Raw genomic sequence first — 12,328 nt, forward strand, 5'->3', positions numbered from 1 at the left:
GTTGAAACAGAGGTTGGAAGCTCCAATTTTCAAAATGGAGTGGGAGGTGGGTGGGGCCCAGCATCCCCTCCCCTTGTTGGGGCTCTAAGCTGCAGGGTTTGAAAACCACGATATTCTGAAGAGACTAGATGAAACTTAAAATGCTTAAGACATGAGACCTGAGGAGGTCCATTTCCTTCTGATTCTGTGCATAAGGAAATCCATAATCTCTCCTCCAAGCTCTGTGTGTGACCCCAAGTACAGAGGACTAGAGCTGGAGATATGGGGAAATGGAAAGGAAGCTGCAGGTTCCCAGAGGGAGGAAGGGCGAGGCTGTGCTGGACAAATGGGGGTGTTCCTCACAGCCGAGAGGGTAGGAATCTTCCTCCAAGAATAAAGGAAGGGTGGGTCGGGAGGTGAAGGGAGCTATACTGAGGCAGAAGGATGACAGTGCACGAAAAGGGTTAAGCTTCCTAGAATGAATGATGGGGTGGGGTGGGGGGAAGATTAGATGAAAACAGAGGGAGTGGACCATCTACTTGAGAAGGAAAAAAGCAGCTCTGGACAAGTTGCCATGAAAGAGAAGCTTCCGTGTAGTGAGAAAGCCGGCACGGGCAGATACAACCACACTGCATCAATGTGTAGTCGTCTGCACCTGCCCGTTCACAGACTCTCCAAGCATGGGCCCCTTTCACCAACACTCCTTTTCAGTCTCTGAGCATCTAGCACTCAGCTTTTCCCTCTCATCAAATCCACATCACCAGCTAACGTCTCCTGCAACCCGAATCATCCATCCCCACACCCTACCTCACCACCTCGCCATCCCAACAACCAGTGCACCACCATCCTGGCAAACTTGACTGCAGGATTAAAATCCTCAAGGCCATCCTCAAAACAGCAACTCCCTCTTGCCAAGGAACCTGGCACTCCTTCACTGTCCTTCTTCCCCCAACCAGTGCCACCACCGGATGGACGCAGCTAAGCTTTCCCACCCCTACCTCTGTGATCACTGGGATCTCAAGCCCACGGCACAAAACAACCCCCAGACTGCTCTACTGCCATGGGAGTCTCCCTAAAGCCCCACTGTCCTCATCAACCCCATCTCCACCAAATCCAGAGACGTCTCCTGACTCCTGGGGGCTGCTGAGCAGAATTAGATAGCCCCCACAGTCAACACCACGTCATGCCAACACCCAGATACACTTCACTCTAACCGTAAAGCGAAACTACTTACTGAACTCGTATTTAACTAAAAAGAGCCACTTATTATTGAAAAAAAAAAAAAAAACCTCTTAATGTTTTCCAAAGAAACCTTTTTGATGCAAATAAGCTCCCTTCGATGAACCAAAAGCATATTTTCTTGAAGAGATATGCCTCTATTATTTACAAGCCTGGAGGCATATATTAAAAAAATAAAAATCGGACTTCCCTGGTGGCACAGTGGTTGAGAGCCCGCCTGCCGATGCAGGGGACGTGGGTTCCAGCCCCGGTCCGGGAAGATCCCACATGCCGCGGAGCGGCTGGGCCCGTGAGCCATGGCCGCTGAGCCTGCGCGTCCGGAGCCTGTGCTCCACAACGGGAGAGGCCACAACAGCGAGAGGCCCGCGTACCGCAAAAAATAATAATAATAAATATCTGTAAACTACAATGTACAAATCTATAGCAGTTAATCGGCCACAGAACCCATAACACTGAGTCAATGCCATTGAAAGCTTTGATACATGTTCCCTAATGCATCCTCCCAATAAAGTTTGCATCCATGTGCAGCCTATCAGCAGTGTGCTAGAATACCCCTTTCCCCACGCTTGCCAACAGTGAAGAATCATGCTCTGTCATTTCATCAGTCTTTTGAAAATTAATCAGGGTCCCCCACTGTTTTGATTTGCATTCGCTGGAACGCCCTTGGAGTTGTTTGTTTTTCATGTTACTGGCCATTTGTATTTGTTCTTTTGTGCACTACCTATTCACGCCCTCTGCCTGCTTTTTTAGGATGTGGGTCTTTTTCTAATTGCTTGAAAGAGCTTTCTGTCTATCCTCCTGAATTTCACTGGGGTTTTTGTTTGTTAGGTTGTGGTTTGGTTATATAGGAATTTTACATTTTTCAGAAAGTCAAATCTATGTCTGGCATTTCTTTAAGGTCTTGCTTGCAAAGGTCTTTCCCATAGAACCAAAAGATGACAAAAATGTATTTTCTCCTAGTTCTTCGACAGGTTTGTTCTCAACATTTAAAACATTCCTCCACTGAAACATCAATATCATAAAAGACCAAAAAAAAGAAAAAAAAAAAGGCAGAGGAACCGTTCCATGTCGGAGAAGACTAAAGAGGCTGGCTGTGATGTTGTGATTTATATAAAGAAACATATATTTGGTCTTTGTCTCCTTTCCTAGCACAGTTTCCTAGTAAACTTTCCAAATCTCTTGGAATTTCATAAGTAAAGGTGAAAGGAGTGTCTGTTGTTATTCCTAACATGTCCCTTTCGACCACACCTGAGCTTCTGTGAATGGGCTTTTGGAAAGCCCCTACTGATGGGGATTGGTTGCCAGGGGAACCAAACCCCTGTTGAGAAGGTTGGAACTCAGCCAGCCCCCTCCACCTCCCCAGGAGAGAAGGGGGTCTGGAGGCTGAGCTAATCACTAATCAATCACTATGCCTATGTAAACAAGACCTCCGTTAAAACCCCTAACTGAAGGGCATGTGAAGGTTCCAGTAGCTGAAGCCTGGAGGTGCTGGGAGGGCAGCTCGCTTGGACACAGCAGAGGAGCTTTGGGCTCCTTCCACCCCACCCTGCTCTGTGCATCTCTTCCATCTGGCTGTTCCTGACTTGCATCCTTTTTATAGAAAGCCAGAAATCTAGTAAGTAAACTGTTTTCCTGAGAACTCTGAGCCACTCTAGAAAGTTATCCAACTCGAGGAGGGGGCCGTAGGAACCTCTGATACACAGCCGATCAGTCAGAAGCACGGGTTAGGACCTGAGCTTGGGATCGGCATCTGAGCCCTTACCCTGTGGGGTCTGTGCTAACTACAGGCAGATCGTAGCAGAATCCAGTTAAGTCGCAGGACACCCAGAGAGCTGGAGAACTGCTCGGTGTGGAAAAACCTGCACATCTGGTGTCAGAAGCCTTCCGCAAGTGCTGGGTGTGAGAAGACTCACTGTTTTCCGTTCACATGACAACTAAATACGTATGTAGTTCTAGACTGGGTGCTTAATGGAGAGGAAAATACGCTTGCAAAGACATTTTGGGGTCAACTATAAAACTGAAATACAAGCAGTAGATTAAGTATTACATTAATGTTAATATTTCCTGAAGTTGGTAACTAAACAGAGGTTATATAAAAGAATATCTGGGAATTCCCTGGCGGTCCTGTGGTTGGGACTCGGCGCTTTCACTGCTGTGGTCCAGGTTTGATCCCCGGCCGGGGAACTAAGATCTTGCATGCAGTGTGGTGTGGCCAAAAAAATTAAAAATTTAAAGAAAAAAAAAATCCTTAAATTTAGAAAATACATACTATGTATTTAAGAGGAAAAAAACAGGATGTAAATGCAACTTATTCTCATATGGTCCAGGAAAAAAGTATAATACATACAAATACACACACACACACAGACTCGTATATATGATATCAGTCTGTGTGTGTATCTGTGTGTGTGTGCACATGCACGCACACGCAAACATACATATGAGAGCAAATGACAAAGCAAATAGGGCAAAATGTTACCAATAGGTAAATCTGGGCAAAAGATACATGGGATGCTCCTTGTTACTATTCTCATCATGACTTTTCTGTAAGTTTGAAATTATTTTCAAATAAATAGTTTTTTTAAAAAATCATTCTTCCATCTAGAATTTGATAATCAGATGTAAAAGGACCCTACTTTCATTTCAAATTGTCTTCCAAGAGCCTGGTACAAAGCATCAATATAATTACCCAAGAATGGCCAACCCTTGACCTGTGGGAAAAGCTCCCTTCTGCTGAGCGCTGTTGCCCACAGTGTCCAGGGCATGGGGGCGCAGGGGGACTTTCAAATACCCTAGTAACCACTTTATTTTTTCTTATAATAGATGGTCAAGAAACACTTATTTTATATTTTTTAATTTGTTTTGGCCGCTCCACACCGCTTATGGGATCTTTTCTCCCCGACTAGGGATTGAACCTGGGCCCCCGGGAGTGGACGCACGGAGTCCTAACCACTGGACCACGAGGGAAGTCCCTAGTAACCACTTTAAAAAAGGTAAAAAGAGAGCTTTCCCTGGTGGCGCAGTGGTTGAGAGTCCGCCTGCCGATGCAGGGGACACGGGTTCTGTGCCCCAGTCTGGGAAGATCCCACATGCCGCGGAGCGGCTGGGCCCGTGAGCCATGGCCGCTGACCCTGCGCGTCCGGAGCCTGTGCTCTGCAACGGTAGAGGCCACAACAGTGAGAGGCCCGGGTACCACAAAAAAAAGGTAAAAAGAAATAGGTGAAATTCGTTTTAATATATTTTATCTAACCTAATATATACTAAATTATTTCAACATGTACTCAATATTAAAAATATTTTACCTTCTTTTCTCATACTAAGTCTTCAAAATCGGTGTGCATTTTCCAAGGGCAGCACATTTTAACTCGAGCAGCCACAGGTGGCTATGATGTTGCACAGGGCAGGTACCCATCATAAACCATGAAACCTCCTCTGCAAATAAATGCAACCAGCCGTCTCTTTAGTATTACTAAATGTAATGGATATCTACTAATGAAACAATCCAATTACACCCAAGGAACTAAATGTATTGGGAACTAGAGAAAAAGTCAGTCCTTCATCTCAGTCCAGTACAGAAAAACAATAAGGGTAGAGAGAACTATAGTTATACAAGCACCAACACTGCATTGCAGCTCCAGGAAGTCCTTTATTGTCTGTACCAAGGGCTGGGGGAGTCAGGCCTTGGAGGTGAATAGGGTTCCCCCAGCAGAGAAAGAAGGAGCGGCATGGCAGGTGCTGTGCACCTCCACATCCAAGGCAAAGGTGGGAGAAAGTGTGCAGACCCTTCAGAGAAGGTGGAGCAGCCCGGGGACCAAAATGCAATCCAGGAGGAGGAAAGGCCTGACCCACCTCGCACGCTCAGCTGAAGTGGGCCTTCATCCTGAGAATAAGAGACCGCCCAGTGGGCTGAAGCAGGAGAATATAGGTCGCTAGTGCTTTCTTGGGAAGCCAGGTGGAGATGGGGCCTCCAGGTGCTGCTGCAGATGCGGCCAAAGAAGGCAGAGAAGCAGTCTGAATCCAGGCAGAGCTGGCGGGAGGTGCACTCAGACAACATCCACAGGACTTCGTGGCCGGAGGAGCACAGGGAAAAGTAATAACCTACGTCAGGTAAGCACGAAAAATGCTACCAGGTTTATCCCCTGATTGCGGCTGTACCAGACTCACAGGTCCTGACAACTCTGAAGCCCGTGTAGAAAAACAGAGGACCCCCAGCCAAGAGGAATATGCAGACCTGACCCAGGCAGCTGTGTCCATGTGCTGGTCGGGCCCCATACTTCTGTCACTTGGCATCTGCCCGGGACATGAGTAAATGGGGACCAGGTACGACTAAGTGGTGAAGGGGTTTGCAAATGCGGCAAAGCCAGAGAAGAGATGTTGGATCAATAGTCCATGAGAAAAATACTGGTAAGACACTTCATACTGTTCAAGAAATAAGCTCTGGTGTAGCTATTAATGCTGGTCTTTACTTTCCTTGGAAAGTTTCTACCATAAATAAGCAGGTAAGCAGAGGTAACTATAGGAATATATACCAATTTCCACTTCTGTGATGTTTAAATATATGTGTGTGTATCAGAAAAAAACTGATGACATTAAAAAATAGTCAGAAACTGGGACTTCCCTGGTGGCACAGTGGTTAAGAATCTGCCTGCCAATGCAAGGGACACCGGTTTGATCCCTGGTCCGGGAAGATCCCACATGCCGCGGAGCAGCTAAGCCCATGCGCCACAACTACTGAGCCTGGGCTCTAGAGCCCGCGAGCCACAACTACTGAGCCCATGTGCTGCAACTACTGAAACCCGTGCACCTAGAGCCCGTGCTCTGCAACAAGAGAAGCCACTGCAAAGCGGAGCCTGCGTACCACAACGAAGAGTAGCCACTGCTCGCCGCAACTAGAGAAAGCCCGCGCACAGCAACGAAGACCCAATGCAGCCAAAAATATTTAAAAAATTAAATTTAAAAAAAAGGGGAAAAAAAATCAGAAACCTTCCTAAAACTGCAAAAAATGATCAACAGTCAAATTTAATAATCAGTATGTTCAGGCACAGTTCAGAGCAATGGACTCCAAAATGACAACAAAAATTCCAATTGTGTTTTGATCACAATGGTGTTTCCTACTGTCCCAGTCATAAAAGGAGGTTGCTATTTAAACAAGCAGTCCCAAAATAAGAAATGTTGATTAATACTAAAGTAAGGAGACGTGTTTGGGCCAACTGAAGTACTATGTTAGTATCCTTCGCCAAGTTTTTATAAGCTGAATGTACTTGTACCAATCCCAAATATCAAATAATTTCAGAGAATGGAGTAGAATGTTCTAGGCCAGCACTATCCAATAGATATATAATGCAAGCCACACATGTAATTTTAAGTTTTCCAGTAGCAACGCTGAAATAAGAAACAGGTGAAATTAATTTGAATAATACATTTTATTAACCCAAAATATCCAAAATATTATCATTTCAACATGTAATCAAAATTAATGAGATATCTCACTTCTTTTTCATACTAAGCTTTCAAAATCTGGCCTGTGTTTCACACCCACAGCTCATCTCAATCTAGAGCAGCTACAATTCAAGGGCTCATTAGCCAAATGTAGCAAGTGGCTATAGTATTAGACAGCGTAGGTCTAGACTAACAATTGCATTCTGTGGATGAAGATACTGAACAGCAAAGCGGTTAGGGGACTGGTAAACTGCCAAGCCAGGCTTAGAATTGTTAGTTTCTAACTCCTGCCCGAATGTTCTTTCTATTTAATCAGCCCATCAGCCCTGCAGTAGCCCTGCAGTAGCCCTGCGTTTGACACCCAGGAGACACAGAAGAGTATCAAATTAAGGCAGGCCAAGGACGCCTGGGATGCAAGTCGCTGTCAGGAGACTGCGTGAAACCAGAGCTCACTGTCAAAAGACCGTGTATGGCTGAGCCAAAGGACACCCAACAGCAAATCAACAGAACAGACACCATCTCAATCGATACGCCTGAGTGTTTTGTTTTGACAAGTCCAAGAACACTACATATATTGTAGGATCTGAATTCATCATACTCAGAATAGTAACTGCGAAAATAGCACAGTACACACAAATCGAAATGTTTTTGAGAATTCAAGCTTGCATGACACTGGACAGAATTCCCTAGACCCCGACCTCTACTTTGTTGGTAATATTTAAGAAGTCATGTGCAGGAATAAGAAAAGATGTCTGGCAAAAAAAAAAAAAGTGGGGAGGGAAACTGTCAAATGTTAATCATTGTTAAAGCTGGCTGATGGATACAAGGCTGTTTATTAAATGATTCTTCCTACCTTGATGCATATGTGGAAGTTTCCACAATAAAAAGTTTTTAAAGGGAATTCCCTGGCGGTCCAGTGGTTAGGACTCCGGGCTCCCACTGCTGGGGGCCCAGGTTGAATCTCTGGTCAGGGGACTAAGATCCCGCAAGCCTTGCGGCCCAGCCAAAAAAAAAAAAAAAAAGGGGGGTCTTTAAGAAAAGGGCTTGGGGAGGAGGCATAATCCTCCTTCTAGAAGAGGAAAAATTTTTCTCGAGCCCCGGCACTAAGACCAGTAAATAATCTATGGCATTCGGGCAATAATTCCAAGAGCACTTGAAAATATGCAGACATCCCAATTCTAAGAAAGCAAACTGAATAGAGAAGAGAAAGGAACCGACAGGGGGAAAATATTTTTAAAACGCCTACAACCCCAATACCCTGAGAAAACCACTGTCAGCAATGCAACACATGTCCTTCCAGATCATCTCCTGTTCGTATGTATTAAAATATTATCTAACCTAAAGAAATGAGATTATCCTCATGGTGCTGTTCTCAACTCAGCAGCCCTGCATTTGGGACTGACCACCTTCCGGGTAGTTCTCACAGGGTGAAACTCAGGGCTGGGTGAGTGACAGATACCACACTAATCAGCCCCTCCTCTGAGGATTTAAATCTTGAACCAATACTCCCAGGGACAGAGGTTAATGGACCTGAATCATACAGGGTCCTGGACAGAAGGCCCATGAATTCCTACAGCTGGGATCCCAGGACCTGACTGATACCGGGTTTCCCTCTGTTTCTGGCTTGTGGAAGCGACCAGTACGCTTCTTATGAATACGGTTTTCTCATTCAAACTGGACAGAATTCCCATGTGTTGTTTGAAGTAAAGAACCCTAATAAGAGTAATAAGAACACATTAATCTTCCAGGTATTGTGCTAAAATTCTGATAGGCATTCATTCACTTAATCCTCACGATGCTCCCATGAGGTAAATACTATTATTAACTCCATTTCAGAACTGAAAAACTGGAGGGCCAGGCTGATTACATAATATACCGCAACTCACAGCTACTGGCTGTTGAGCAAGGATTTGAACTTGCGCTGGTGGATCTTGTCATTTAGTCCTCCAATTAAGCTGCTTTCTGACCTGCTTTTTTCATTAATAATACATTAAGAATATCTTTCCATGCTGGAAAACACATCTTTTGTTAACAGCCATATTGAATTTCATAATATATATTTTCATAATTCAACCAAGGATCTCCTCCATTGGAATATTTAGATTGTTTCTAGTTTTTTTAACAGCATGAATATGGCTATAATAGCTGTCCTTTTAATCTGAAGGCACATCTTAATTTATATTTATGTTAACTTTCTGGCATGGATTTGTCAGGTCAAAGGATATGTACCCTTTTTTTCCATTCTCGATTATGTACTGTCAAATAAGGGTACTTGTTTTCAAAGCTTGTTAAGAAATATAAAAGGGAACAAAGTTGGCTTTTCTTTGAGAAAGGCTGTTTCTGCCTTTGGGCATTCCTGTGTGTTGACCTGCTCAGAAAGGAGACAATCTGTGCAGCTAACAAAGAAAAAGGACTCTGTTTTTAAATGTTAATTGGTGTAGGATAATAGGATTTCCCAATCAATACCAAATACAGTTCAAGTCCAGTGTTTAAGGAGTTCTCTACTGCATCATATTTCCTGAGGCAATTCTAAAGGGCATCACTCAGGGATCGATAGTGGAAAAGGTGAGTTAAAAGCAAAGATATTCCTCTGGGCTTCCCAGGTGGTGCAGTGGTTGAGAGTCCGCCTGCCGATGCAGGGGACACGGATTCGTGCCCCTGTCCGGGAAGATCCCACAGACTAGACCTAACTCCAGGCTAACGCTCCACCATCTGATATCAGCAGGAAGCTTTAGAGAAAGATGATGGCTAAAAGGAGCCACCCATACCATATGACCCTGCAATCCCACTCCTGGGCATATATCTGGAGAAAAACATGATCCAAAAGGCTGCACGCACCCCAGTGTTCACAGCAGCACTATTCACAATAGCCAAGACATGAAAACAACCTGAATGCCCATTGACAGATGAACAGATAAAGAAGATGTGGCACATGTGTACAATGGAATATTACTCAGCCATAAAAAAAAGAATGAAATAATGCCATTTGTAGCAACATGGATGGACCTAGACATTGTCATACTGAGTGAGGTAAATCAGACAAAGACAAATATCATATGGTATCGCTTATAGGCAGAATCTTAAAAAAATGATACAAATGAACTTATTTACAAAACCGAAACAGACTCACAGACGTAGAGAATGAACTTATGGTTACCAGCGGGGGAAGGGTGTGAGAGAGGGATAGTTAGGGAGTTTGGGATTGACATGTACCCACGTTATATTTAAAATGGATAACCAACAAGGATCCACTGTATAGCACAGGGAACTCTGCTCAATATTATGTAGCAACCTAAATGGGAAAAGAATTTGAAAAAGATAGATACATGTATATGTATAACTGAATCACTTTGCTGTACACGTGAAACTAACATGCCATTGTTAATCAACTATACTCCAATATAAAACAGAAAGTCTAAATAAATAGAGACTTTCCTGGTGGTCCAGCAGTTGAGAATCCACCTTCTAATGCAGGGGACGCAGGTTCAATTGCTGGTCGGGGAACTAAGATCCCACATGCCACAGGGCAACTAAGACAGAGCACTGCAACTACAGAGCCCAGGCACTCTGGAGCCAATGCGCCACACCTAGAGAGAAGCCCTTGTGCCACAATGAGAGGTCCTGTGTGCCGCAACTAAGACCCGACACAGCCAAAAATAAATAAATAAAGTTTAAATTAAAAAAATAAATAAACAAATGGAGCCACCCCCTTATAAAGGGTCAGAATGGAAAAGGCCAAAGTACATTAGTGAGAATGTCTGGCGCTGCGTCCTTGCAACACTGGACAGTAAACTGGACACAGAGACGTTCTTTGGGAGACCAGATAGCTGAAGGCAGAAAAGTAAATAAAATAAGTACAGGAGTCCCAGATCCCCTGGGAACTGGAATTTTAATATCTCGGGAAAACGAATTTCTCAGTAACCTTACCCACTCAAACAAAATACAATTGAAAAAGAAAACCTGTATCCTAAAAGTAGGATCAGGACACAGAACATATTAGCACAGGCCTGTTGACTAATTCTGGCAGAGTCTATATGGCCAGGCTGACAATGATTATCTTGCAGGGACAGATAAGAAAGTTGAAAGGGAAAACACAAGTAAATATTTACCAAGCACAACCCCAAGGAAGAAAAGAGCTAACAGGAAACTAAAGAATATGAAGATAAAATGAAGCATTCCCAGAAAGTTCAGGGAATCAGAAAATAATAAGAAAAATGAGAATCAGAATCAGGACATGTTACGTGTTCATCTAAGTAGCTTGGCTGCCACGTTTCATCTTATTTGGCAATCCCCGTCTCCCTCACTCCCCCGCCAACTCCGTCCCAGTCAACCAGCTCTTAGGGAAAACCCGGGAAGAGACAGATGAGGAATCCATGCAAACAGTGCAGGATTTGTCTCCCATGTGAAGCCTCCCCAGCAGATTCATGAAGCTAAAGAGTCTCTTTTGTTGCCTCATAAGGAGGTGAGGTGTGCAAGTCTGGTTAACCCACGAATTCAGTAAGTTAGAACTTGCAGGCAACGACGACATCGTTGGTCTCCTTGAAGATTTAGGAACTTACCGAGGGCATGGCTACAACTCCGGCAGGATTCCGTCAGACTGACAATTATTTGCTGCAGGTCGGCTCTGGGGGTAGTGGGAGAAGGGTTGGGGTTTTTCCAGCCATTACATTTACAAGATTCCTCAGCCTAAAAAAAAATGAATAGAGAAACAACGTTATGTAACAGGCAGCCATGGACTGAATGTATTACACGCGAATAATACACTCTAGTCACGTGACAGCTACCCTTCCCACTCCAGACTTAATAATATTCTCTATATTCACAAGAAACGAATACAGAAAGAAAGCAAAGAAGGTGTGTGACTTGGGCCTTTGGGTTTTTTGTTGAGTTTTTGGTTTGGGTTTCTTTTCTGCTGGCTGGAATCCAAGTACTGCCTCAGAAAAAGGACCGTCCCATACACTTCACTTCGGTAACACCACCCCAAGCCCTAGCCTCCATGGGGGGTCAATTCCAAGGGAGTCCCTCCATGAAGCTTCCCAAAGGGAGGAGCCAGACTCCTGAGGTCCCTGCAACACAGCTGGGGCTCCAGCTGCAACTCTGCCCCGCGTAACTGAAGAAGTCAGCAATCTTGGGGACATGAGGAGGGACACAGCAGTTGAAGCCACACGTGCAGGGTCCTCCAAGTCCTTTGGGGGGGCCCCAGCTGTAGAAGTGGACAGGGCTCACCACGTCGTCTGGGATTTTTACCTCTGTGTATTTCCCAGGCCTCCTGTACTAGAATACTATTATTTTAGCAACGCTTGATAGAAATCTTCCTTAACTTCTTCCACTCACTTCACACTTCCCCACCTTCTTAGAGAACAGCGAATAGGACTGAGCATTTCAGTGATGACTTGGGTTGTGAAGCAGAGGACAAGGATAGAAAGACATCGATTATTCCCAACTACGCTACCAAGCTACCATGCTGGGTATTCAGGGGTCGTAAGTTGTGGAAGGCAATGTGGAAGGCTTGCACTGAGTGACTCGAGCCGCTTAGAATTCTGCCCACTTCTGGTGTATCCTTCACCACTCCATCCCTCTCTTATTTACTGCTTCAAATCTGCTGTGGCTGGGAAACCAAAAAATTAATTGTTAGAACCACATGAGACACAGGCAGATTCATTCTGGGCCT

At 44.5% G+C, this 12,328-nt stretch overlaps 1 protein-coding gene across 7 annotated transcripts in view; it reads right to left on the reverse strand.

Moving 5' to 3' along the window:
- The window catches only part of KAT2B (lysine acetyltransferase 2B), a 102,205-nt gene that overhangs the window by 57,004 nt on the left and 32,873 nt on the right, over positions 1 to 12,328 (reverse strand). For 4 of the 7 annotated variants that reach the window (XM_032630216.1, XM_032630218.1, XM_032630222.1 and 1 more), the window contains exons 2-3: positions 11,217 to 11,343; positions 5,068 to 5,280 (exon numbers count right to left, since the gene is read on the reverse strand). In XM_032630216.1, coding sequence (XP_032486107.1) covers positions 5,068 to 5,280; positions 11,217 to 11,343 — 340 coding nt within the window. Of the gene's footprint in view, positions 1 to 4,520; positions 4,651 to 5,067; positions 5,281 to 11,216; positions 11,344 to 12,328 lie in introns of those variants that run through there. The other 3 variants (XM_032630219.1, XM_032630217.1, XM_032630220.1) reach the window with 2 other exon arrangements.

This window comes from Phocoena sinus, chromosome 4 (assembly GCF_008692025.1).
Source record: "Phocoena sinus isolate mPhoSin1 chromosome 4, mPhoSin1.pri, whole genome shotgun sequence".
In the NCBI taxonomy this organism is placed as follows: Eukaryota; Metazoa; Chordata; class Mammalia; order Artiodactyla; family Phocoenidae; genus Phocoena; species Phocoena sinus.